This window comes from Papilio xuthus, unplaced genomic scaffold (assembly GCF_000836235.2).
Source record: "Papilio xuthus unplaced genomic scaffold, Pxut_1.1 DF826961.1, whole genome shotgun sequence".
NCBI lineage: Eukaryota > Metazoa > Arthropoda > Insecta > Lepidoptera > Papilionidae > Papilio > Papilio xuthus.
Window position 1 is genome coordinate 63,926 of NW_013531688.1, and position 26,269 is coordinate 90,194.

Below are 26,269 nucleotides of genomic sequence, written 5' to 3' on the forward strand. Positions count from 1 at the left end.
ACCGACCGACCGACCGACGGGGTTAAAATTCGCGGTCATACTATCTGCATTAAAACAAAACTATGTACCGATTTTTTGGTGACACGTTTCTTCCCGATATTTGTCAGGCGAGCAGGCGAGCAGGCGAGCAGGCGAGCAGGCGGGCAGACGGGCCGGGGCGCGCCGAGGCTTGGCTTGTGCAATGCACTGAGCAACTTCATTAGCTTTTACTAACGCCTTCTCGAGCCCTGCTATGTATGTCTGTGTTGCAATGTCGCTTGTACAAAATCGAGAGCCAAGGTGACTGCATTTTGAAACCACTCATAATTAAAAAAAAACTTGATTGTCGATTACTTTCATACGAAATATAAATAATAAAAAAATGTAGTAACGTTCGGGTATAAGCTAACTATCTATATAAGCTGATTACTGTTTTAACAGATTGTGGTTGTGGTGTGTCGGTGTGGTGGGTGCGCGGGGGAAGGCGGGTAACTGACCGCGGGGTACTTGTCCAGCTCGTGCAGCACCGTGTGGTCGCAGTACTCGAATACGAGGTGAAGTTTGCGCTTGCGCCGGAACACCTCCAGCAAGTTCACTAGGTTCGGGTGCTTCAGGTTCTGTAACAAAACGTTACAAATTTCCTATGAATTGCAAGAAAAATGACACATATTTGTAATGAAGGAAAGCTCGCCGCAGCTGTTCTAACAACAAATCTTACCAACAAACCCATAAAGATACCGAAAAATTGTTTAAAGGCTTGTTTCGCAACAGTGACATAAGTAAGACCGAAACAAATGTAGCTAGGTGCCGAGCGAGATGGTGGAGCTCACCTTGAGCATGCGTATCTCCCGCAGCGCGATCTTCCGGATGAGCGGGTCGTCGTCGTTCTCGAGGAACTTCTTGACAGCGACGAGGGCACCGGTTTCGCGGTCCCGGCACTTGTACACCAGCCCGTAGGAGCCCTCGCCCAACTTGGCCAACTTCTCGTAGCGCTCCATGGCGCGGCTGCTGGCCCGCGACCTGCGCCACACACACACTCACTCGATCAATACCAATTTTAATATTATATCAGCGGTAAGGGCTGGGTACCATACGTAAGGAAAGCTGAGGTTGGACGAAAACAAGAGGAAAAAGAAAGGGAACTTCTTCGTACCCGGCGGCCGCGACCTCTGCTGAAACGAGGGCGCGGTCCACGGAGCCGGACATATCGCCCGACGCCTCACTGGAATTTCATCCACATGCCTGATAATTTTATAAAGTTTGAATCGAGCCGACAAACATAATCCGCTCGTTCGTATGCTTTACAATACCGACTGACACCAAAAAGAAAACATTTACGTTTTTGTGTTAAGCTTACATCAAATGACAGAAGTTAGACGGACTTATCACTTATTTTTCTTCAGCGGCGTTCACAGATAGTTATAATAATATAATAATATTAATTAAAATCGTTTATTTTGGCAACAAAAGTATGATTAAATTACAAAGTAGTAGTACTCCTGTTTCCTAAACTAAGTAGATTCTAGACCCGTAGTTAATTTTTATAAAATTTCTTAGGAATAGAGGAGTGAGTAATATTTTGGCTTTAACATAGGCTCTTAATTAAGTTTATTTTAAATTCCGCGCGGAGACCGTTCAGCTAGTATTATATAAAGATAATAACGCGAAATACGACACTGCATTATTTTATTAATTTACCATATTCACAATATACTCGATGCCTATTTAGATATGTGCAATACTCAGAAGATACGGCGGCGGCGCAGATGACATCGCGAGCATGTAATGTCACTTGACGTACCTCCTCGGCAGCAGCGGCAGGTTGTTGCCGAACAGCCAGAGACGTTTATCACCGAACCATTTCTCCATGCAGGACGCCACGTTGTTCCACAGCTTGGATGTCGCGTGCTCCCCTCGCTCAGCGGGGTTCTTCATTCGCGTGGTCGGAGCCAAGGTCCGGCCACATTCCCGCCTAATCCGACCTCGAAAGTATGCTGCGAGATTGCGTAAACGATTTGGTTGATAGAGAAGCGCTCCTAACGAATAATGCCACAGTAATACGTAGCGCCGAAGTAATATCGATCGTCGGTTTGTTTACACGTTTGTGTCCGCCTGTGCACATGACAACCGCCGCCGCCGCCGCCGCCGCCGCCGCCGCCGCCGCCGCCGCCGCCGCGGGGCCTCGTTCTGGAACTAAATATCACTCTCTAAATCTTCTTTCAGAAGAATAATGCTATTGTGCAGCGAGAATTTGTTCATCTGAATGATGTAACACGTGATTAAGTCATATAAACATTTGATGAAATACATAAAACAATTTAGATAACAAACTTAATTCTTGTTGTGATATAGATTAGAGATATAGCACATACCGCACGCACACATCATCACACAATGTACTATGTATATCACCAAGCGATTATTAATGCTTCGCTTTTGTAATTTGCCTAGGCACCTTACAAATTCTATTCTGGAGCATAACATCGATGATGCCTAATACATCTTAGTGGACGTAAGCTGTAAAGTCGTATAAGTCGAAAACGATGTATGTATGTGCAACGTAAGGGTGTATTTAGCTCGGGCCTTGTTTCGCAATGTCTAAGTACCTAACTCCTGCGGGAGGAACTAGCATAAACTTCAAATAGGCTTAACTAGTATTTTGCTTAACTCAATTTATGAGGTATATAACTTTTCAGCTACATTGCTTTTCCTGTTTGTTTTTCCCCCTTCTTATGCATCCCTTAAAAGGGTGGGAAGGAAAAGAGGACTAAAATTAGTCTACCGGCACGCACGCTCCTCGGACAAAACGCTGAATTGCTTCCATTGGACGCCTCTCTACTGTGACGGTATTGTACCGGGTAAGGCGATTAATTCGAGCAAAAGATGCCACATCATCTGGTGTCACCACTGTTAAAACAGTATCCTACAAAACCCCCAATTTCATATTCATGGACGATAGACCTAATATTGTTCTTTAAGCTTTATAAATACATTTACGTTGGACTTGCTACTGGACAGGATATATTGTGCCTATTTGATTTTTAACACTGCGCTGACAGCGACGGTGCAACTAACAATAGAGACGTGACAATGGAACAAGCGTATCGATAATTAATACTAGTTAACTACTTAACACATACCCGTTTCAACTTTATTTATGTTTTCGATTAGGCAGTACATCTACAAATAATAAAAATGTAAGTGATCGGTATTTGCATATATGCATGTAGCCAAAAATTTATGACAAAACTATTATTGAGGGATAGGACCAAAGATACTAAGTGGTTGTTACAATTTTCTTAACAAACCATAGTTATGTTAGAACGATATTTTATATGAACTTGAAAGAAAAAATGATGGAAAGAAATTCTATTTAAACCACCGCAAGTTCAAAGTTATAAATCATCGTAGACGTAAACGTCGATAAGCGTTTTTCCATTATGCCAAAAAAGTGTCAAAATTAATTCTCGGGACCCCCACGTGGCGCTTCAAATCGGCACAAAAATAGCTATAATTTCATTTTGAAGTAGCCTGTCCAGAGTATTTATGAAGTATGTAAGGAGGTCGGCAGGTGATCGGTGATGACATGACACGACCGCTCCGCTCGCGCTCCCCCTCCCCGCTCGCTCCTCCCTCGTCCGCCTCGTCTTCAAGCCATTCTGTCAAATTACTTCGTTCAGTTATCGCGTATGTTTCGTCGTCAGCTATTTGGATCAATGATTTTGTATTTGTTATGATCAGTGACCATACGTCGAATAACAACATCGACGGCTAGATACGATCGGGTAAAGACAAGGTTAAAGTGACGGTGGCCAAGTGTTGTTGCGTAAATAATTGAGCAACCGGCGGTCGTATACACGACGAAATGAACCGCTTTTTCGCAAAATAGTCTAGATAAAGTCTAGAGTGGTGTGTGACAGTGCGGGACCGATGCGTATTTTACGCCCTTGCTTTATTTTATTGCTATTTGGTGATCGAGAGTGACAATCATGGGGTCCACGGGGCTGACTTTGGCAGATTTACCAAACATTTTTATAATGCTAGGTGCCTTAGTTGCTTTGTTCGTGATGCTAGTCATACTTCTAAGGTGAGTTTGATAACAATGTTATGTTCTATATCTACTTCCTTTCTAAAAATGTGGTTTCTTTTTTTATTGTCTGCTTTGTATATGGTATAATGAAATGAGAAAGATATAATAATAAGTGTTGTTCACTCAGCTGATTGGTGTCACACTGAGCTGGTTGGATTGTGATGGGTGTGATGCAACATGCTATGTGCCTTATCTATCTCGTCATATTGATAGGACATTATATTTCCACAAAAATTACCTTTATAAAATCCAATACCAGAATAAAATTAATTAATGTAAGGAATGGGAAATTAGCATTGTATTAATTTAATGTTTTTGTTTGAACATATTAAATACACTAATTATTATGTCTTGTCGAGTTTCATTAAGCTATGTAATTTCCTACTTCACTTGTTTTAAACATTTTAATTATAATTATCATTGGTATTAAATAAAAATGTAATAAGTTTGTCTAAAATACATAACAAAGATATTTGTTTTTATAAGATCTGTCCGTTGGTTGTAAAGTGCTTTGTTCACCTCTGAATGTGTGTTCTGTAGCAGACTCGGCTGCCCTCATTGGAATGTACACCTCTAAGTTATGGGAATAATACTATGTATGTATAGATATAATAAATGGATAACAATGGATCCCACATCATTAACTCATAATTTATAAGAAATGTCTCATAACATTTCTGTACTTTAAATATTTGTTCCAACTTACGACAAGCAAAGTTAGTCTAGAGATAAACTAATTGTTATAATGGATAGTCTGCAGCATTTATTATTTTGACCAGAAGTTAAGCCGAGTCTCTAATAAAGAAAGAATATTCCTACATATTGTAGGGAGTCAAGTTTGGCAGAGTATGAACATTTGTATGCAGTAGGATATAATATTTTAGTGGTCATGCAGCCAGCAAATAAATGCTACAAATATTCAATGTAAATATTGAACAATGAATGATATAAGTTGATCAGTTCTGGTGGTGTCTTGTTGAAACATTCTAAAGGTAACATTTACATACAGGCACAATTTGTTATTTTAACGAGTGAACTCTAAAAATAAATTAGCTAAAAACTGGTACAAATTAATAATGAAACCATTTTGAATATTGATAAGATACAAATCTTATTTTCCTTACTTTATTTTAAATGTTGGCAATTGCTTTAATTTTATTATCTGTCTCTATAAAATGTTAACTGTCCTTTCCAGAACTTTGTAAATTAAATTAGGCAAAAAAGTTTGCAAAAAATTTTTTTTTTCATATTCTTAATTGGTAAATTTTATTTCCTAGAGAAAAGGTAAATCTTGTTTGGGAACTGATTACTGTAGTAAGTATAATTCAAAGTTTTAGCAACAATAAAGCTAAATATTAAAAGCTATTTTGTAAATTTTTGTGCAGTTTTATATATGTACAAGATTGACCTTTACCATTGTGTCAATATTAATCAATATCTGTCTCGTTGTGTAATCAAGGTGTGTCTAAAATATGGACATAAAATACCTCTTTCTGGGAGTAGGGCATTGAGTTTATTCATGAGAGTTTCAGCTATTATCAGTATGACATGAGGTAGCCGCTCTGCCACATAAAGACTCGATGAAGTTGAGGGGTCAGGACCTTTGTCCGACTAATTCATGCATCCTGCGCCCCCTCCCGCCCCCTCGTGCCCGCAGCAACCCTCTCCAGAACCGCGCCGTTCCTTCTCGACATGCAAGTCTAGACGCACTAATTGCCACTAATTTCTTTTGTCATATTATACTTTAATTTAACTCCTGTGTAACGTGCATATAAAGTTGAGACGTTCTCCCGTCCACCGCAACTTCGATAGCCATTGCAATCCTTAGATCAGTAAATTTTGTAGCAAATGGACTAAAAATTATAAAGATAAATTTTTTTGGAGATAAGTTATATTTAGGCTCTAAGAAATGTATTATATATCTTATTTCTAACCCATTTTTTTTCCGGAAGAAATATGTAAGACGCAATTGCATCACCGGAAGTAGCTAATTACGCATAAGTTTAATTTATTTTGTTACTTAACGAATGGACCGGGACATCCGCATGCAATGCAGCAGCCGGCAGACGGCAGCCGGGCAACAAATGTACATCGTGTATGCAACCAGTGAACAAATGCAGTGTGCATAAAGCGTATCCATTAATTTATTGTAATTACCATACTGCCAAACCTTATTTGACTTTACTTTATTTGTGCACTACAACCTTGTTATTATGCAAAAATTTTATTACGCAATTCGCACGGTAAGAATGTATGCGATTGCGAATTTGCTATTTATTCATGGTACAGAAAAAAAAACCTGGCGTGGTATAGACCTAGGTGCAGAGTAGCTTAGTTAGAAAAGTCTAAACGCAAGCCCGGCGGACAAGAAGCAGAGTACTTTGAGAGTTTATTTTTGCAAGAAAAAACAAAAACATCATATGTAGTGTTCTACTACACTGACTGAATAAACACGAACATGTGCGCCCAATTAGCAAAGACAAAGCACGGTGACGGTGAGGAGGGCGGCGATTGCAGCGCACAGCGACATACCATAGACATACAATCTCAGGCACAATGGAAATGAAGTGAAATAACTTGTTGGTTTTCATTTGACACGTGCTAAGATTATTGTTTGTTTAATTAATATAAATTTGTTCGCATTAATAATGTTGATAGTCAAGTTCTTTCTTCCAATAGAGAATATATTATACACAATGAGTATATTCTTGCTTCCCATCCCTCGCGTGCAGAACGCTCGACTCGCGAATGTTGTGTGAAGGAAGGATAGCGCATTAATACCGCTCACACAGCACCAAATTAAATTTAAATGCATGCATTGTATTTTATACCAAGGCGAAATACTTTAAAATATAAATCAAACGGAGCCCTTGGAATCCTTACTTTTTGAAAATAAAGAAATCGTATCAGAAATACCGTATAGTTGCCGGTGTCGCTGGCAGCAATCGGATATATTTTGTGCAGTAAACAAAGTGTGTGATGTTGTGTGCAGGAACATGGAAGTGATCGGCATAGTGGGCGAGGGCGGGGAGGCGCGCGGGCGGGCGTGGGCGCGCAGCATGCCGCCCCCGCGCGTGCTCATGCAGCGCGTGCACATACCCTTCACCTTCAAGCTGGTGGAGAACCTGCCCGTATCTTACTCGGGTGAGTACCTAACTAGTACACAGCTACTCACTACTCACTCTTTTATACAAACTCCTATAGTATACCTTTTTTTGGTTTCAACAGGGTGTGCAACAGGGTTATGTGTTTTACCCACTAAAATCCCCTCGGTGGCCATCTTGTAGTCTAGTGCGACTAGCGGGGCTTCGATATCTCATATGTGTGTGTTCCACACTGGTGCCCCAATATATTCTTACGTTACGCGGTCCCAACATGAGCTTAGGCTGCAGTCTTTCTGAGAGAACGTCTTTACTTCCTTTCTTCCATTTAAACAATATTGTTTCGAGTACAAATCTATACGCTAGCTGCATTTGTCGTCGATGGCATCACTGTGCAGGAGGAAAGATGTTGATGGAGGGCGAGGCGAGGTGAGGCGAGGCTGTGAGAGGCACCGGCTAGTCCCCGAGGACGGCCGGTAGAGCACAGCTGCGCTCGGCCACAGCGAGCTGTTGCAACACACCGCATTAATTCGGCGCATGCGCCGCATGAACTTGAAACAGCTCACGTCGCTCGCTCGCTCGCTCATTTGAATACCAAAAGAATTGTTAATCATCATTAAAGATTACGATGAAGGTTAATTGTATCTCAGTGTTACTATATTTATTAGCTCTCTGTTGAAACACAAAGCTTGCCTGCAGCTGTACAACCTGCAAACAATTTTATATATTATGTATGTGACGTAAAAAATTAGTGACAAAACGTACATCCGGTGTAGCGGCAACAGGACATAGCGCATAGCAACCGTGTACATTATAAAATGATCACTATTGTAACAAACAAACAAACAAACACTCAACGCAGTCAGTGCGGCAAAGGTTTTTAAACTACAATAACACCCGAAAATTCCTTATTCTAATTTCTCGAAATGAGCGCTGAAGCCTCAGCCAACTAATACAACTACACATGTGTAAATTACACAAATTTAACAGAACATATTGACATATTTAAATGTTTTTAGCATGGTAACGTTTGCACGGAAACCAGTTTGCGAGTGTTTTGATCGGACGAGTCGCTGCGGAGTTGATACCGTTACCTTTTGGCGAGCGTTTGACCCACAAGTGGACACGGCGACGCCTTCACCTACTGCTCCACTCACCGATCTGTGTCGACAAACATCATAACACATTTGGTCCATTTAAATTTTATATTGATTCAAAAACACAATGATTGTTGATGTTGCAGGCGTGGAGTGCGTAGTGTCGTCGCGCGTGCGCTACTGGCGGGCGAGCTGGTGGGGTGCGCCGGTGCGCGACCTGCACATCGCGCTGTGGGCGGCGCTGCCCGACATCCTCGCCTGCGACCATCTCAGCTTCGACAAGTGAGTGCCCGCCGCGCCGTCCTCTCCTCAGCCGTAGGACTGCAATGTCCGCAAGAACACTTTTCCTGTAGAATTCAGACGCCCAGATGCGACTGGGAACGTGCCATCAGCGTGGAGCGTTCTCTTATCCCCTTCATTGCGTCACCTCGTCCTAGGCTTGACATCCCACCGCGAGTCACGGGAAAATCACGGGTAGACACGGCTTTTACATGACTCATGACGCAGCTCATTGTTTGGTGCGATATTGTTAATGTAAAAGTGTTAGAACATACAACAGGATACTGTTCAGAATTAGCCGCACAGCACAACACATTGCAGCATCAATGATACGATACAAACTTCTAAGTTCTAACCAGGTGAGTCAATGCTTACGTTTGTGTATCTCAGCGGCGGCCGATTGAAGTCACATAATTTACATACATAAACATAACGGGAAAAAGCATTTGATATCAGTAATCTGTAGTCCACTTGAAACTAGAATAAATAATAATATACGATGACAAGGTGTCGCGATGTCGCGGTGTCGTTATGTCGCGGTGTCGGTGGCGGAGCACATCACATATTGTCATCTTCATTTGCTATATACTAAGTACAAGCGGTTGTTTATTATATTTGACATAATGAATGAAACACCAGACGGCATATATTACGTTCTGTACAAAAGGTCTGTCCAGCAACGTGCGGCGTGGCCAGCATGTACCACTGAGAGCCAGTAGCGGTGGAAGCGGTCGCGCGCCGCTACTATTTGAGTGGGCAGTGTCCCCGCTTTGTGTTAGAAACACAGGCTTAATGGCTTTGAATAATTTAAAAATTCATTTACATTATTCAGCCTGTATTCATAAAAAATACGCAAATTATTTAAATACTAATGACTTGTCCCATATCTTTAAAATATTTAATTAATAAAATTTGATAGCCCAGAGTTTTAACTTCCTTTAGAATATTTAATATAAAGTTTGTGCTAATTAAGCAAGGTTTACTAACAATTATAGCCGTAATTTTAGCATTATAAGTTTGTTCGCTGATCGTCAAGTAAACATTTCATCAAGTCAGATCGTTGATGACTTTACACTGTGGCAGAAATGCGGAGGAGATTCACTTAGCCGGTGGAGGTTCCACTTTAAGTGCGCTCGTGCGGTCATTTTTGATGGTCAAATTAAATAAATTTAAATATAATTCATAACTCTAATAAATTTCTTTTTATTTTAGTGAAATAATGACAATATCATTTAAAATATGTAAATAAGTTTAAATAAGTCGCGGTCGTCGGAGAGCGCGTCGATCTAGAGCAATTAACATGAGACAACCGTCGATCGTTCCAGATTCGGTCCGCACGAGGAGCGCCGGTTGCGGCTGGGCACGGAGAAGCCCCCCGCGCTGGGCGCTCCGCCCCGCTCCCGCTACCCCCTGGTGGTGGTGCTGGCGCGCGACCTGCGCGACACGCACCGCCTGCGCCCCGACGACACGGTAAACCCCCGCACTTCACTATTGTGTAGCAATGGTCGCTCTAGATTTGACATGTGCGCTCGTCGGCCGCAGGTGGCGCTCGTGAGCGTGGTGCACATCCGCGACGAGCAGTGCGCGCTGCCCAGCGGCGTCATCGCGCAGTACCTCAAGCAGGCCAACGGTCACCTCTCCTGCCTCAAGGTACGCCTCGCTCCCGCCCCCACCCCCGCCCCCTACTCTCTCCCGCTCATACTGAGTGTGCGTGTTGTGCGCAGCAACTGTACGTGTCGGGCGAGGTGGGCCCGGTGGGCGCGCTGGACGCCGTGGACGCACTGGACGCGGTGGACGCGCTGGACGCGGGCGAGTGCGCGCTGTGCTGCGTGTGCGCGTCCGCCCCGCTGTCGCGCGCGCTGCTGCCCTGCCGGCACGCCTGCCTGTGCGCGCGCTGCTTGCGTGAGTACCGCCGCCCCGCGCAGCCCCGGGCCGCATGTCTCGCCGCTCCGTGCTAAACCTGCGCCCGTACTGTTCGCAGCGAAGCTGGACAAGTGCCCCATCTGTCGCAGCGACATCACCAGCTACTTCTGCCTGCGCAACGAGGAGGAGCCGCACGCGGACCGCAAGCCGCGCCTCGCGCTCAACCGCCGCCTGCTCGACCTCTTCCACTACCACTAGCCGGCGGCAGGCGGCAGGCGGCAGGCGACTGGCGGCCGGGCGCGCTCTCGCCTCGGACCTCGCTCTGGTGCGGCGGAAAGACATTAGTGTACCTCGTCGTGAGCCCCGCCCCTCGCTCCCCGCCACGCACGCGGACCAAATTATTTGTGATATTGTTTTGCCGACTGACCGACTGTTTGTTTATTCATTTGTGCAATAAAGTCTGCAGTCTCCACTGCCACTTATCCTTAACTGGACTTTCCTTGAGGTCCACGGGCCGGGCCCCGCCCCTCGCCATGCCATGCATGAATACTTTGAACTATCGTGAGTGGAGTGTACATTATAACAGATTCATATCATACGCAGCTCAAGATGCATAACGCGGTGAATCAGCCTCGGCTAACCAGCGAGTAAATATGTACTTTGAAAATCCCTTAAATGTTAACGTTCACATCTCTAATTGAAAATTTGTCTATTTGACTCACCATTGAAGCAACCGACCGAATCAGTGAAACTGAACTCAAACAACAGGACTAATTGTAATTTAACTAGATTTAATACATTAACTTTGTTAATAACAACTAGCGAGTAAGTTGAAATTTTGTACAGCCGCGTGTAGTCTTCCAACTTAGCTTAGAGCCCTAATGTAACGACCTAGATCTCATTGTCACCGACTTTCTAAATATATGCAGCTGATTGTAATGTAAACATGTGTATCATTAACACCGCCCCCAGCACCGCCCGCTCCGTGTGGGGCGGTGCTTGTTTCCGAATAAAATAGTATTTTAACTTAAATAAAATAGCCTTTATTGAAACAAATGACAAACAAAATATATTAATACAACATATTTTCTTAACTAAATGGCACTCGTAGTGCTAAGTGTGTGCCGCGGAGTCGTCGTCGGCCTCCCTCTGCCGCTGCGCGTACAGCTGCGAGCTCTTGACGGCGGAGTAGAGCGCGAACAGCAGGTGCAGCCCCTGCAGCAGCGGGCGCAGGCCCCGCCCCGACACCGGCACGTCCAGCACCGCGCACGCCAGCGCCGCGTACTGCGCCACCGAGCACCGCAGCGCCGCGCCCGGCACGCCCGCCCCCACACCCGCCCCCAGCACCGCCTCCACGCTCGCCGGCCACTCCTCCATCAGGCTGTCGATGTCCGGCATTTTACTGAAAATATGCAGACGTATATTCAACTGATATCTTTTTGATGACAAGTGGTGCAGAATGGGGAAAGTGAGACCGACCAGGTGTAGGCGAGCGCGGGCGGCGGCCGGCCGGCGTGCAGCTCGCCCACGTCCCGGATCCAGCGCTCGATGGCGGCCGGGTTGCGCTCCGCCTCGCTGATCTTCCTCGTCAGCTGCAACAAACCGCCACAACCTCACTTCTTACTTACTTAAATATACAAATGCGAAAATTTGTATGTATGGATGGATGTTGGTAGAAGGTAGAAATCGTACGAAAATCTCCTTGCAAGACAACATACACAAAAGCAGCAGAGGTTTTATAAAGAATAGTATTTTCTGTCGAACAAGATGTACTTTTTCCTTTCTTCTTCGCCGTCAGCGTGTGTGTGTGCGTGTGTGTGTGTGCCTGTGCGTGTGTCGCAGTTACCGCGGTCCTGCCGCCGGCGGAGCGGGCGAGCGCGCGCAGACGCAGCTGCAGCAGCGCGGGCTCGCTCTGCGCGGCCGCCGGCTCGTCCAGCAGCGCCGCACCTGCGCACACAATGCTCACATTGTCATGTTTCACTAAACGCCTATCTTTTAACTCTTTTAATTACACATTACCCCACGTATAATTTTAAAATGTCTGCTAAAAACTATTAAGACTAAATTCACGGTACCCGAAACTATCTGTGCTTCATCAAAAATACTTGTTTTAAATGTAAAACGCGAGGGTGAGGTGAAAGACACACACCTAGGTTGTCAATGTGTTCGAGCAGGCGGTCGGAGAGCGGCGACGTGCCGAGCGGCGCGGCGGGCGGGGTGCTCAGCTTGAGCAGGGCGTCGCAGTCGCCCACGGCCGGCGCGCACTCTGGCACGAACGCGCGCAGCCGCCCCTCCAGCTCGATCTTCTGCGGAGTATACCTGCACCAACACTAACTAATGTATGGAAATATTATGTATTCCACTGCCGCAATAACAATAATATTTATAAATATAAAACTTAAGCAGTGGTAGAGTCCGCAATATCATTTGTTGTAACAGGCTTCCAGTGGAAGTACTTTCTCCTTCCGTCTGATGAGCGTGCGTTCCGGAGCCCTCATTGTAGTTCCTTTCTCATCCCATGCTTGTAAGGAAAGCACAGGAAGGGAATTTGGAGTTAGGAACGCTTAGGAAAAAGAGAAGATTTTTTCTCCTCCTCCATTGTTTAAAGGTAGGTAATGCATCTGCAATTACGGATGTCTATGGATAGCGGTCTCTTCACTATATCGGCGAACTCAGGCGGCCGCTTTCTCGTTTGCCACTTTATAACAAAAAGGCGCATCAGTATCCCTATGTTTCGCAACAACGAGACGGAGCTTGCCATCACAGACCGAATTCCCTGTAAATGATAAAATCCATTCGCATGTTCTTCGTAATGCTGATGGCTCACTTCATTATATACTGGAACAAGTTGTCCATGTCGGGAGGCACCTTGAGGTCCTGAAAATGCTTGGGGTCGTAGGCGCCCTCTGCGAGTAGCGCGCGCCCTGGCGTCTCGCGCACTGCCACATCCTCGCCACTGTCAGACTCTAAAACAAACACGTTTAACGTCTAATTTTAAATGGATTGGTTTTATGTACGAGATAGATAGACGATAAGAGACATTTTATTAGTAGGTGAATGCTCCTGTCTCTCTAACTTCCTTATAAATAATGATAGGTGGCAACTCTACTGTGATCGTGCCCACAAGTGGCCGCATTTGTGGATCAGAGCTAACAACTGCTCCCATAAAAAAAACTGTTTGCGTAAGTTTACAGCTAACAAAAAAATAAATCTAAAATAACGACAGAGGCGCTAAATGCGATGATATTATATATTAGTATATTTTATTATAACCAGAGTGTGAGGTGTCGCGGCGGCGCTGCGGGCCGGTGCGTTGCCGATCGCCGCCGCCGCCGCCGCCGCCCGCCTCTCGCTGCTCAGGAGTCTTCGCTCTCCTTTGTGGCGACTATCAAATACACAGAATGATATAGGCATAAAATAACAGAACCTGACAGGCATTTCTTAACTGACAACCGTAACCGAAAGCTCTCATTTTTTTTTCATTTACATATTATCTTATTGTATTAAGGGTATTGATAATGTCTGGGCAGTTTCGTGTACTACCTAAAAATAAATAAAGCGAGCGCGGGTGCGTGTCCTGAAATAAAGATCGCATCGACCTGATGCAACAGCGACCGCTAGAGTGCCTGCAGACGAAGAGCTATATCTAACCGCCGCGCTTCGGCCCGGCACACGAGGTCTGCGAAACTGGGCGCCAACAGACACCACCACATGATCTTTCCTTTTACCATTTTATGTTGGAAATATTTATTTACATTTGCAAACTTAACTGATATTTAGAAGATGACAGTTTTTTCTATTATGTATTAAACTACTGTAAAACTTATTATAATATTTAAAATATTACTCTCCCAGGGCCTGTTCCTGTTTTCAAATAACCTCGATAGTCGCCATTGCTGTAAAGCTGGTATGCTTTCCGACTACAAGTTCCAACTAACCTATAACTTTACGTTCTCGACCTAAAGATGTTTTGAACTTTATATGTAAATCTATGTGTATACATTATACCTATACATATTGTCATCAAATTGATCCCTTAGAAGATGCTAAGTGCTGACCTGGTGGTGAGGCAGGCGGGCGGGAGGTTCGCCGGCGCCGGACTCGCTGTCGCTGTCGCTGTCCGAGTGGAAGTCGTGCCTTGCGGTATGGCGCACCGGTGGCTGGAACCTGCTCATGGCGGCGCGCACGGCACCCTCCTCGGAGCTCCCGGAGCTGTCTACTTCCTTCCCCTCCACCGCTACGCTCTCGTCGAACATGACCGCATCCTCGCCGCAAATGACGCTCGCTTTATCGCCGCCCGACTGCGTTTGACAATGTTTGTCATTCGTTGCCATGGCGACTCCGACGGCAGGACGAGACCGCCCGGCGGCGCGCGAACCTGTACTCCCGGCCTTTCACTTCAACTGGGATGATTCCCGATTCCTGGCACGGCGTGGCACTGCCATGCTGCACGTCCGCGGCCCACGTGTCTCCGCCGCGTCCTCATAAACGTATCGACGAGTGATAGGTCGTTGACCCCTTTTGATTGTTTAACGACCGCCGCTGTCTAAAATAATCGAGCGCAAGTTTAAGTCTCGCCGTGTCTTCAGATCTATTTTAGGATAGGTGTTTACGTTTCCTCAAAAATGGGACGCAGGAAGTCGTGCTTCCCGCCCTCAACTACGGAGCATAATGAAATTTTGTGTCTCGACCCTTTTATAAATTGTAACATGTTGCAATATCCCTTACAATTATTATGTATTAAAAGTTATTTATCCCTGATAATGTATGGACTTTTAACTTTAGTAACGACCAAATACGTGCATTGAAACAACGAATTTTGTTGAATTACAATTTTCATTATCTTCGAATGTCGTGGACATTATAAACATCACAAAAATGATTAAGTATTAAAATTTGGTGACAAATAAAAGTCAAATATTTATATAAAAATTACTTTAATAACTAAAATAAGTTGCCTCACAATCGTTCACGATATATTAGAAAGTATAAAAAGCAAATTAGGAATATGTCAAACAAATCTAATAACTACAGAAATAATAGAAGAATATCAATTTATCATCACTCGAGTATGTTATCAAAGATATATTATACTGCAACAGAAGATGTATTGTACGAGTAGAACAGTTAAACTACAATTTAAATAAGCCAATGCTTAATATTTTATTAGGATATTTGAGAACGATACAAATATATAAGTCGATACATCATGTTGGAAAAGTGGAATATGATTATCAAAAATAATATTATTTCTATAGTAAAACAATCTCCGAAAATATGTCATTATCAATATTATAATTTGTTTTAATAGTGTAATGCGCATTATATACAACTATATACCAAAAATGTGTTTAGTTTCCTTCTAATGTAAAGCTTAGTCAGCATGATTACAACAAGCAACGATTTCATTTCCATTTCAACGAGAAACTATCATCTGATGATGTAACATAAAATTTTATTAATTTTAGTTTATAATATCCTAATAAAGAATATAAAATTAACTGTTACAATTTATATAAAAGACATTAATTTGAACATAATAAGATTCGAGCAAATTATTAAACTATCGATAGTTTTCGAGGCGGCGCATGAACTGTTTATATATCATTTTACATATTATCACAATAGCAGTCTTTAAAATTAAAGTATGTTGGCACATTATACCGGGAGTAGACGTGTTCTTGTTATGACGAGATAGCGAAGATCGGTTTGCCGGCTCAGCACAGCGGGCTGGCCGCGGCGGTTTCGATGGTGTCATGCGACTTTATTATGCCACTTTGTTCAGAAGTTCGTCACAGATCGCCGTCAGCTCCTCGTTGGCCTTAATTTTTTGTGCCAAAGTCTCCTTTAGAGAAGAAATATCCATCTCCTTCCTCTTTATCATAGCTCCGTATTTTAAAACTTCGGCTTCGTGAGTCCTGTTCAACTTTTCAAACTCGTCGTTTTTATTGTTTAAATTGGACGTCGCGTGCTGCTTCAATAGTTCATAGTTATTCTGTATCTTTATAACACTCTCGTCGAACTCCTTGATAGATCGTTTATATTTTTCTTCTTTGTCTTTGCAATTCATAATTATTTGTTTATTTTTCTCATATTTACTGTGCAGGTCATTAAATGACATGGTCATGCTCGCCAGGTGGGCATTCTGTTCGTTTCGTTCATTTATTAATTTGAGTCGTTCTTCCGCATGCGCCTTCTTGTCCTGCTCGATTTCCGCCGTCAAACTTGCAATAGTTCTCTCGTATTCTTCCACTACAACCGCCATACCCTTGTTCATTTTGCTTTTCTCAACTAGACATTTGTTTAAATCGTCTACTTTTCGGAGTCTCTGTTCACTTTCAGTTTCTAAGATTTTCACTTGCGATTCTAACGTACGCAGTCTTTCCGATAATTCCTTGCTCTCAGACCGTAGGCCATGAACGTTTATCTCTTTTTCAGCTAATAACTCTCTTAACTGTGTCAAGACTTGATCTGTTTCATTCGTTCGTCCGCGTACATCAATGATTGACATCTCGAGGTTTAGCGCAGAGTTATCGCCACTTAACGAGAGGAGGCGGTCTATGACAGCTATGGCTGGCGACGTAAATGTATGGGATCGCCGATTAGCTCTCGGCGGAGTGCAGGATTTGTTTCTTGGCGAAAAGACAGAATTAACAGCAGGGTTCACTACCATCATTGGTTTTGAAAGTAGAACCGTAGAATCTTCAAAGTTAGCTTCTAAAGTGCTTTCTGTGGTTTCGTTAGCGTTTCTATAAAAATCGATATTCGATAAGGCTTTTGAAATCTTCTTGGGTGTACTTTGGCCTTTTTGAATTTTATTAACGGACGCTGCGTCTATAGACATTCTTTTTGCAAAGAGTGGATCAAATTTTAGAAACAAGCTCTCTCTGCCACTGTCTGCAACGACATTGCTTTTATTCTGATTCAGGAGAAACTGAAATGCCTCGGCATCAATAAACATTTCTCCTTTGTAGGCATTGTTGTTAATCTTTTGAGTCGGTATATCGGAAAAATCTATCATGTCTTCGTGATCTGATTTTTTATCAACTTCATTAAATTCTTCGGTTTCAAAGAAAGAAGCTTCTACAGTATCATCGTCTTCGGTGTTGACTTCATGGACTGTCGCTTCTGAACCTTTTGACGACGTGCTCACGTCAGGAGAATCAAGTTCGTTTTTATCTACACATAATTTGGGATCTATGTCTTGAGTGTGGCTGTCACATTTTTGAGAAAGATGAGTCAAATTACTAGACGGTACTTTGAAAATGTACTTAGAATCATCATCTGCATCTGGTGTTGATGACGTACCCACGTTTCCTTTCACTTTTGAAATAAACGCGCTTGATATTTCAGGCAAATTGAATACATTTTTAGGCTCACTACCTGTGACCTGTGATGATATACTATTTTTATCTAAAATACTGACGTTTTCTATTTTATGCAATGAAGAATTTGCAGTAATTCGTTCTTGGCTTGTAACCTCGTGATTGTTCATAGCAGACTTGGAGTCAGTCTTCTCAGTCTGGCAAGCAAATACCTCTATAGTTTCAACTAAAGTATCTTGGTCTGGTAGATTGGAAGGATTGTCGGGTGTAACATATGTTTTATTTATGTAATCTAGTGAATTTGTTACATTTAAACAATGTTCTAATTGCAGTACTTCACTTTTTCTCGCATTTAAAATATCTGATACATTTACTGTTTTATTTTCTTGTAAAACTGTATTCTTAGAATAAAAATTATTTATTTCTTTGTTGTTTGAACAGTCGCCCTCACTAAACATTTGCGATTCTGAAGTTTCTTTAACATTAACATGTTCCTCACCAGCTACTGAATTCAATATTGTTTCAATTTTAGTATTTTTGCCTTCGTGTACATCCTCATACATTTTGCTACTTTCAACAAGTACATTTATTGCAGTATTTTTCGATATATTGTTTTGATCAAGTTTTTTATCATCATCTCTACTTGCATTTGTTTCTTTTTTTGCATCCATATTGAAGGTTGTGTCTGGAGCACAGTCACTTGGCTCATTCAAATAGGTATTATCAAAATTAGTTAATTTATCTGACAATTCATTGGAATTATTTTCAATTACCAGGGTTTCATCTCCTAAGTCCATTGTTTTTTTAATTTTTTCATTAATCAAAGTACTATTTGATTCTTTGTCATTTTCATTGAAATCATACATCATTGAATTTGTACTACTTGTTTCATTTCCTTCGTGAACTTTTTTTGAACCAACATTAAATGAATTTTGAGCTCCAATGACATTCTGTTCAATTGTTGTAATGTTCAACAATCCACAAGTATTCAAAGATGCATCTTCACTTGTTGAATGATGGGGATTCATTGACAAGTCATCATTCTTACACTTATTTGTTTGTGAATGATCATCATTGAGTTCCCCCAATTCTAGTTTGTCAGTTTTAATTTCTTTGTCATTAATACATTTAGAGAAAAGTTTATTATCTTTTTGAATTAATTCAATTTGATTATAAGGTACTTGGTTTTGATCATCATTACATTCTGTAGTTACTGGTATGAAGGGTACATTTACAGGGGTGTGAATTGAGTCAATAATTTGATTTTCCATATAATCTTCTTGTTTGTCTACACCTATATATTGTAATGTAGTTTCCTTGGTTATAGGTACATCAACCTTATCAGATGGCTTTAAATTAGCAGTTTCCAGATTGTTATCTTTATCTAGCTTTACTTCATATTCATTTTGAACATGTTTGCAATAGCTTTCTTGCATCATTACTGATTCACTAGAATCAACAGTCATGGCAGTTTTATTCAAATCTTGTTGTACGGTGCACACCTTAGGTTCATTCATATATTTTGTAGTACTGAGAAACTCCATAAAGTTAATATTATTATCATGTGGTAAAGGAACTTCACTGGGATGAACTTTTTCATTGTAATCATTATTTGAATCACATATCTTACCATTATCTTCACATAAAGTAACATTAGTAGAGTTTGGATGCTCTTCTGCACTCAAATCATATTTCTTCTCACTCTGAATACTTTCCATATTTGATCCAAGCACTTCATTTATGTTGGCATTATTCTCTATTGCACTTTCAGATGTAGAATGTCTCTCGTAGGCAATATTTGTTTTAGATTCAAATTCTTCCTGATCATTTATGTTGTCATTCAAAAATATGCTTTGATTTGAATTTTTTTCAGTAGATAATGCACAACTTATTTCACATGGCTTGTGTACCACAAATGATTTGTTTTCTTTACAATCAGTTAATAAATCTTCAATGTTATCTATTACTTGTTTAGTATTTTCATGAATAAATTTATCATCATTCTTAGTTATCTCATAACCATTATCTTCTTGATCACTCAATTTACTATTAAAGGATTCTCCATTGAGTGTCATCTCGCAGTCAACAAATTCACCATCAGACTCTAGAGCAGAAACTTCATTTTGTAAAGATAGAAGTTGGGCATTTATACCAATTCCACTTTGAGATAATGAAGCAGTATTTGACATACTCATGTATTCTTCTGTCATGTTTTTACTTTCACTTTTGTCCATTTTTAAAGTTTTTGTAACCTTTTTTGAAGTTCTAGAATTGCACATGGATTGAGATGGAAATAACTTGTGAATGGGAATTTTTTCATCCTTGAAAAATATAGTTGTCTCATCTTTCCACTGCAAATCCTTCTCCAGGTCATCATTGAACACAATACTCTCTTTTAAAGGACTGTTTCTTCGAGACTCGCTTGATGCTTTTCTGTTATTTGCAATAGGAGTTGATACAACAACTGTTTGACATCTGATATTTTCCATGTCTTTTAAAATTGAGTTGTTAGGACTAAGAATTTCTTGTGTCATATTAGTAAATGTAGTCTCAGGAGGGGGTATGGGACTTTGAGAGGAACGAAACATGTTAAGTACACTTTTCAGACCTCTCATTATAGGGGAGCTGCCGTCATGTTTGGGTACCTCCTTTGTGGGTGTTGTTGCCTCCGGTGTATGAGTCACAGATGATGATGTACTCGGCAGGGACATGTTTTCAACATTATCATTAACCCCTTCTTGAGTAACAGTTACATTGTTGTCAGAAGCTGGGTGTACAGTGCGCAGCACTGAAGGAATCACATCATCGCTCACTTTCTCATTTGTGTGAACTTGCAACGGAAGTGATTTTAAAGAAGTTACTGTTTCAGATTTGGTCATTGTAGAATTTAGGGAACGGGTTAAATTATTATTTTCATAGGCCACAACAATGTTTGTGCTTATTTCATAATCATTGAGACTTTTGGACATAGGAGAAGCGGCAGGGGTTATTGAATACCTCAGCTTCATGTTCAATTCAGACACATCCAATTCCTCATATCCCTTTTCCATGCAGGGTGTCCGAGGCAGCACATTGCTGTGATTCGAACTATTTTCTTTGTTGTCGAAATCGCTATCAATATCGTCAATATCCATTGGCTCCACTTGAGCCATTGTGCCAAATTCAATCAATTTATGACTTATAGTTTCCTGCTTTATATATAGTTAATACTGAAACACAATCCTTTTGTCGCCACTTTTTGTAAATGTCATCCGACAAAACTCACTTAGCACACATTCACTTTAATATTTAAAATATTTGATACACTGAGTTTCACTTGAATTTCTAACGCATTTCTATAAACGAATGCAATGTATGTCATTAAAGCAAAAATGTCAGAACGTAAATTTCAGTCAAAAATCTATTTATAACTTCGTTGTAGCGCAAACATATCGACGTGTAGTTTATATAACTCGCTCCCGAAGGAACAAGGGAATCTTGCCAAAAAACTGTTACGACCACACACAAATACGCCGCTCAATGTACCGAGACCGTTTTGCCGTTTTGCGTTTGAAATGCAGAACTTTTTAAAAATTTAAACGTCAAATTTGAACTTGCCACACTTTGCCATAGTTTAATATTTTTTCTGGACGAAGTGTTTTTACACTAATATTTAAAATAGATTTTTAATATAGGTATATGGATACAAAAATTTAAATCGTTGTAGCATGTATTAAAACAATTTTGGTGGATGTGTTTGAAAGTTTAATCTGTACAAAAATACCAGAATGGTATTTTCATAGCTGTTAGATTAGCTATACACTTCCTGTTATTATGATAATTTAAATACCAAACTTCTATTTTTTAAAACACTTATTATGTATTTTCCATAAAAAAAATCCAATACATTCGCACACTGTCAACACTCAACTGCACCCTGCCGTGACACGTGCAGACGGCTGACATGATGACACTGACAGTCAACCACCAGCGGACGTTGACAATTGACAGTTTGACACAATAGAATTCAAACCACTAATTTCAGAATTTAGAATAATTCTGTTCTCTGAATGAATTTGTAAAGTGTTTCAGGCTTCAGGGTGCAATGTACACTATAAGTTCATATTAGTTATAGGTTTCAAGTGATGTAATATTATGAGGGTAATAATAAAGAGTCGTAATTTCTACTCGGTATAAATGCATCGTTGATTTCAATGTAATTACGTACTGTAATTTAATTTCACATTCACACATCGCTTTACTTAAGGGTTAAGCGACTTCGTTCATAAATTATATCATTACAAAATTTGACATGTTTAATTCATGTTTAAGACTATATATGATGAAATATTTGGATTTGGACTACGTTTTCTACTTTCAGAATGAATAATGGAAAGTGAGCATGCTGTTACAGTGAAAGTGCTATTTTTTGCTCAATCAAAGGAGTTGGCCGGCACTCGGGAGGCTACTATTCAGGTGCCAACGAGGATTAGTTACAAGGAACTTCTCAACATTATCACAGAGACATACAATCTGCAACCATTGAGGAATAATATACTTTTAGCTAAAAATGAGGAAGTCTGTGAGCAAAGTGTAGAGTTGGAAATTAAACAGGAAGATAGAATTGCAGTTATACCTCCATTGAGTGGGGGCTAAATTGTCATCATATGGTTAAAGTTGTAGACATGGATCACCTGAAATTAACAGAGGACAAGTTGTCGGTGGAGGCCATCAGTGAGCTGGTGGGGGACAGCAGCTGTGGTGCCATCTCCGTTTTCATTGGCACAACCAGAGACAACTTCGAAGGTAAAAAGGTAAGTAGATTGCATTAATTATGTAGGTATTTACATGTTAATAATTGTTGGTATAGTTGAAAAAAAATTGTAATTGTGTACATTGTGCAGGTGGTCAAGTTGGAGTATGAAGCATACGAGGCGATGGCGTTGAAGGCTTTTAAAGACATTTGCAATGAAATCAGAAGCAAATGGCCGGCTGTACATGGCATTGCTATTTACCACAGGTATCTGTTATAGAAATTCACCTTTGTATATTTAGTCAATAATAAGTATAACAGTTCTACTCCTCTGATAAAACCCAAAGTAAAACACCTATATTTAGCCTCCACAGGTATTGCAGATTGACAATATTAGATACATATCAACTATAAACTTTTATTGTATTTATTAGATGAAGTTTTCTAAGATAACTTTTAACTTGTCACCCAACATCATAAGATTGCTAGCAACAAATGTTGCTTAAAATTATACATTTGACTTGTTTGCAATGTTACATCACATTGTTTGTTCACTTTTATCAGTTGTATGAATGTTAATTACACTACAAATGTTATCTATATTTTACTTATTGCTTAATATATTTTTAGTCATTGAAAAGTAATTTACTAGTAATTAAAGTAATTATTATTAGTATATAAAATTAGTTTTTTCAAAACACAAAAAGAATTGAAAAGTACATAAAGATTTTTTTAAGGAAAGTTCTCTTATATTAGTATTCAGATCGCAACTTAAAGTGAAAAAGGCAATAAATTATATGTTTGTAATAGAGGATGTGTTCGATTAGTGCGCGGGCGAGCGTGACCGGCGACCTCGCCGCCTTGTGTTGTAATCGCACACAATAATTTTTATGTGTAAATAATAGTTTGATAAAGGAACCCATACAGTTTATAGATGCTTTATGAAAAGTGCGGCAGTGTATGTGTGCGTGTGCGCAGAGTGGGGGAGGTGGAGTGCCGGGAGGCTTCGCTGGTGGTGGCGGTGAGCAGCGCGCACCGCGGGCCCGCGCTGGCCGCCACCGCGCACTGCGTCGACAGCCTCAAGGCGAGCGCGCCCGTCTGGAAGCGCGAGCACTACGCCGGCGAGCACGCGCCCGTCTGGAAGGAGAACCCCGAATGTGCGTGGGCCCACACCCACAACGACACCACCGCTACCATTGCACCTCAATCATTACAATAGCTTTAACTCGGTAAACTTGTATGTAACCACCCCACACGGGAGGGGATGCTTATAAGCTTTGCCATGTTCACTTCATTTTTAATTGTTTGTTGTATTACAACTTGGAAGAAAAATATTAGATTCACAATTTTAGTTAAGGAATTAATAAACGGTAGACTAGATTTGGATCTAGGAGATATAAAAATTTACAATTTTTTGGTAGTCAAAGAAGATAGTTGTTGAGAAATATAAAAGCATAATACGCGGTTGTGGATACACCCCGAGCTTGGCTCCTCGAGCTGGTTACATTGCTACAATATGTGCAATAAATTGAGAAAACCATTGTAAACAATGGAAATAGACGGTTCTTTTACTTTTTTTGTTATAATTTAGAATAGTTCGCCTTATTTTGAAGTACATAATGTTTTTTTTTTAAATAAATATATTTAATTGTTGATGCGTTTTTTTTATTGAATGGTCCTTCGAACCAGACGCTCCTCCCATTGAAAGCCGGAACATCCTTGCAGGTTCACCACCACTACCACATAGATCGCCATGTCCATCACCTCCTCGGCCACCGGACAACACGACCGACAGAAACCTTATTCAGATCAATGTGTCCAACGAGGAGCTGCAGCAACGCATACAGAACTTTATAGAGCGGAAGCGGGCGCAAGTGGACGCGACCAACATCGTCGACTTCATCCCCGGCCACTGCGATAGCGAGACGCAGGACGCCGACACGTGCGCCAGAGTACGCACCCAGTTCGTTAAGCGGTCCGACTCCAAGGGACACTTGAAAAGTGAGTAGTTGTGACGATAAAATATATGTACAGTAAATGTAGAATGACTATTGCCTGTATAAATTTGTATGGTAAATTAGGAATAATGAATCAACAAAGCCACAGTAAAAGTAGTGAAGTGAGCGTAACCGTTTGTCCAGTACGCAAGGTGCACAACGAGTGGGGCCCGCAGCTGTCGCGCGGCGGGTGCGGGGCGGGGCGCGAGGTGGGCGGGGCGGGGCGCGAGGAGGGCGGGGCGCTGCCGGGGGGCGTGGCGGAGCGGCTGCGCGCGGCGGAGGAGTACCTGAGCGTGACGCCGGTGGGGAGCGACGTGTACCGCAGGCTGAAGCAGGTGGAGGATCGCATCGCGCAGCTGCAGGCCATCTCACCGGAGTACGCCCACTTCTGGGTAAGTCCGCTCGATGCCTTTTGTTACTCAATTCGACAGGTTATTCTGACAATTTTATTTGCAAATATATGCAATAAGAGCATAGATCAATAGATGAATAACATCATTTCTTCGTTTGAAACAAGAGTTTGGAGTTTAGGAGTAGGAGTTAATGAGGTGATTCCGATGTGGTGTGTCAGAAATGCAAGAGCGAGGCGGCGGAGGCGAGCCCGGAGGCGGCGGAGTGCGCCTTCTCCGCGGAAGACATCGCGCGCAAGATCGACCAGCTGGAGCAGCTGGAGCGCCGGCCCCCCACCAGCTCGCCCACGTGACACACACTGCTGCTGCCCACATCTCTCTCTCCCTCTCTATCAATCTTAAATAAAACAATATTAACTTAAAAACTCTATTTTTATTCAATATTTACATCATTTCATCGTTGATTTAAATTACGTAGTCCGGCAGAACTTGAGCCAGCCGATGCAGAGAAGGTGGGGCGGTGCGGTGGTGCTGCTGCAGGACCGGTCGTGACGCTAGCTAATTGTTTACGTACAATGGCGGCGTCGTTTAATGAAATGAAAAGGATTTCACAAAATAAATAAATTCAAAAGCAATAAACATATAGATATGAACATCACAAAGTTCTTACTTGTACAGTAAACCAGAACGTGACCACCATTAGAAAATATATATACTGTTTGTTTGTTTGTTTGTTTATGTGCCGAATACATTCAAACTAATTTATGATAAATAAAAAGCTATTGAAAGTATATGTTGCTCGCAGATGAGACAGATCAGATATATGTCGCTGTCATATCTAATCTAATTTTATATAATTTGTATATATAACAGGAACAGCAATCGGTCGTTAGAGCGCGGGGTGTCATGTCATGTCGTGTCGTGTCAGTGTCACGATTACATCGATCATTTGACTATGCAATAGTTTTGTCGATGATTCAGTGGTGGGGGGGTGCCTGTGGTGGGCGGCGCAGCAGCACGACGAGGGCGAGGGCGGCGGCGAGCGCGGCGATGAGGTATGCGTCCCAGCTGGCCAGCAGACTGGACTCCGCCGACACCAGCAGCCACGCCAGCGGGCTCTCCATCACCGTCTGCACAGAGCACAGGTGTCGTCATGACGATGTGGTGCGGTGTGGGGAGGTGTGGACGTGCGGAGGGCGTGTCGTACGTGCGCGATGTGGTCCAGGGCGGCGGCGGCGTGCAGGCGGGCCAGGGCGAGGGCGGCGGGCAGGCGGGCGTCGGGCGAGCTGTCCGCGGCCAGGTCGTAGCAGCGCTTGGCGAGGTGGGGGTCGCGCGCCAGGCCCAGGCCGCGCTCGTGCATGTAGCCCAGGTTGAAGGTGGCCTGCGCGCTGTGCAGCTGCTCAGACGCTATCCTGCAACACGTGAGCGCGGCGAGACATGAGGGCGGGGCGGGGGC

The 26,269-nt window shown here is 42.1% G+C and overlaps 6 protein-coding genes across 16 annotated transcripts in view; 2 read left to right on the forward strand and 4 right to left on the reverse strand.

The window, feature by feature from the left end:
* LOC106120371 (cyclin-dependent kinase-like 1) overlaps positions 1–2,251 on the reverse strand; it is a 6,716-nt gene extending 4,465 nt beyond the window's left edge. For 9 of the 10 annotated variants that reach the window (XR_001228004.1, XR_001228005.1, XM_013315705.1 and 6 more), the window contains exons 1-3: positions 1,781–2,251; positions 810–999; positions 477–596 (exon numbers count right to left, since the gene is read on the reverse strand). Coding sequence is in view for 7 of the 10 variants with exons in the window: in XM_013315705.1 (XP_013171159.1) it covers positions 477–596; positions 810–999; positions 1,781–1,914 (444 nt within the window). In the remaining 3 variants the exon portion in view is untranslated. The remainder of the gene's footprint in view (positions 1–476; positions 597–809; positions 1,000–1,780) is intronic. The other variant, XR_001228006.1, reaches the window with a different exon arrangement.
* A 1,296-nt stretch (positions 2,252–3,547) lies between these two features.
* Positions 3,548–11,354, forward strand: LOC106120332 (cell growth regulator with RING finger domain protein 1). Of its 2 annotated transcripts, none has more exons than XM_013315652.1 (7): positions 3,548–4,066; positions 7,062–7,213; positions 8,414–8,549; positions 9,872–10,016; positions 10,089–10,196; positions 10,271–10,448; positions 10,528–11,354. In XM_013315652.1, exons 1-7 carry the CDS (start codon positions 3,969–3,971, stop codon positions 10,665–10,667), a joined length of 957 nt encoding a protein of 318 aa, XP_013171106.1. In that variant the 5' UTR covers positions 3,548–3,968; the 3' UTR covers positions 10,668–11,354. The 2 variants fall into 2 exon arrangements, with proteins under 2 accessions (XP_013171106.1, XP_013171107.1); XM_013315653.1 differs by lacking the exon at positions 3,548–4,066 and adding an exon at positions 5,543–6,961.
* Positions 11,355–11,442: 88 nt separating this feature from the next.
* IFT46 (intraflagellar transport 46) lies at positions 11,443–15,205 on the reverse strand. The gene is made up of 7 exons (XM_013315166.1): positions 14,468–15,205; positions 13,683–13,794; positions 13,237–13,375; positions 12,559–12,728; positions 12,256–12,356; positions 11,889–12,001; positions 11,443–11,811 (listed from the first exon to the last, which is right to left on the reverse strand). Exons 1-7 carry the CDS (start codon positions 14,741–14,743, stop codon positions 11,523–11,525), a joined length of 1,200 nt encoding a protein of 399 aa, XP_013170620.1. The 5' UTR covers positions 14,744–15,205; the 3' UTR covers positions 11,443–11,522.
* Positions 15,206–16,093: 888 nt separating this feature from the next.
* LOC106120214 (uncharacterized) lies at positions 16,094–21,295 on the reverse strand. Its single transcript, XM_013315485.1, has one exon. The coding sequence runs from the start codon at positions 20,884–20,886 to the stop codon at positions 16,177–16,179; it is 4,710 nt and encodes a 1,569-aa protein (XP_013170939.1). The 5' UTR covers positions 20,887–21,295; the 3' UTR covers positions 16,094–16,176.
* Positions 21,296–22,377: 1,082 nt separating this feature from the next.
* Mocs2B (Molybdenum cofactor synthesis 2B) lies at positions 22,378–25,232 on the forward strand. Its single transcript, XM_013315488.1, has 6 exons — positions 22,378–22,527; positions 22,618–22,733; positions 23,445–23,623; positions 24,192–24,467; positions 24,608–24,855; positions 25,035–25,232. The coding sequence occupies exons 1-6, from the start codon at positions 22,381–22,383 to the stop codon at positions 25,164–25,166; spliced, it is 1,098 nt and encodes a 365-aa protein (XP_013170942.1). The 5' UTR covers positions 22,378–22,380; the 3' UTR covers positions 25,167–25,232.
* Hrd3 (HMG-coA reductase degradation 3) overlaps positions 25,227–26,269 on the reverse strand; it is a 4,774-nt gene continuing 3,731 nt past the window's right edge. The window contains exons 10-11 of the mRNA XM_013315017.1: positions 26,021–26,266; positions 25,227–25,943 (exon numbers count right to left, since the gene is read on the reverse strand). Coding sequence (XP_013170471.1) covers positions 25,791–25,943; positions 26,021–26,266 — 399 coding nt within the window. The 3' untranslated portion in view covers positions 25,227–25,790. The remainder of the gene's footprint in view (positions 25,944–26,020; positions 26,267–26,269) is intronic.

Excerpts from the sequence above, each read along its gene's own strand:
- LOC106120332 (XM_013315652.1), top strand. The coding sequence starts at position 3,969 with ATGGGGTCCACGGGGCTGACTTTGGCAGATTTACCAAACATTTTTATA. Across the intron at positions 7,214-8,413 it reads CCTGCCCGTATCTTACTCGG|GCGTGGAGTGCGTAGTGTCG; the intron begins GTGAGTACCTAA and ends TTGATGTTGCAG. Across the intron at positions 10,197-10,270 it reads GTCACCTCTCCTGCCTCAAG|CAACTGTACGTGTCGGGCGA; the intron begins GTACGCCTCGCT and ends TGTTGTGCGCAG.
- Mocs2B (XM_013315488.1), top strand. The coding sequence starts at position 22,381 with ATGGTTAAAGTTGTAGACATGGATCACCTGAAATTAACAGAGGACAAG. Across the intron at positions 23,624-24,191 it reads CTGGAAGGAGAACCCCGAAT|GTTCACCACCACTACCACAT; the intron begins GTGCGTGGGCCC and ends ACATCCTTGCAG. Across the intron at positions 24,468-24,607 it reads CTCCAAGGGACACTTGAAAA|TACGCAAGGTGCACAACGAG; the intron begins GTGAGTAGTTGT and ends CCGTTTGTCCAG.
- LOC106120214 (XM_013315485.1), bottom strand. The coding sequence starts at position 20,886 with ATGGCTCAAGTGGAGCCAATGGATATTGACGATATTGATAGCGATTTC.
- IFT46 (XM_013315166.1), bottom strand. The coding sequence starts at position 14,743 with ATGGCAACGAATGACAAACATTGTCAAACGCAGTCGGGCGGCGATAAA. Across the intron at positions 13,795-14,467 it reads CCCGCCTGCCTCACCACCAG|TCGCCACAAAGGAGAGCGAA; the intron begins GTCAGCACTTAG and ends TGTATTTGATAG. Across the intron at positions 13,376-13,682 it reads CCGCGACACCTCACACTCTG|AGTCTGACAGTGGCGAGGAT; the intron begins GTTATAATAAAA and ends TGTTTGTTTTAG.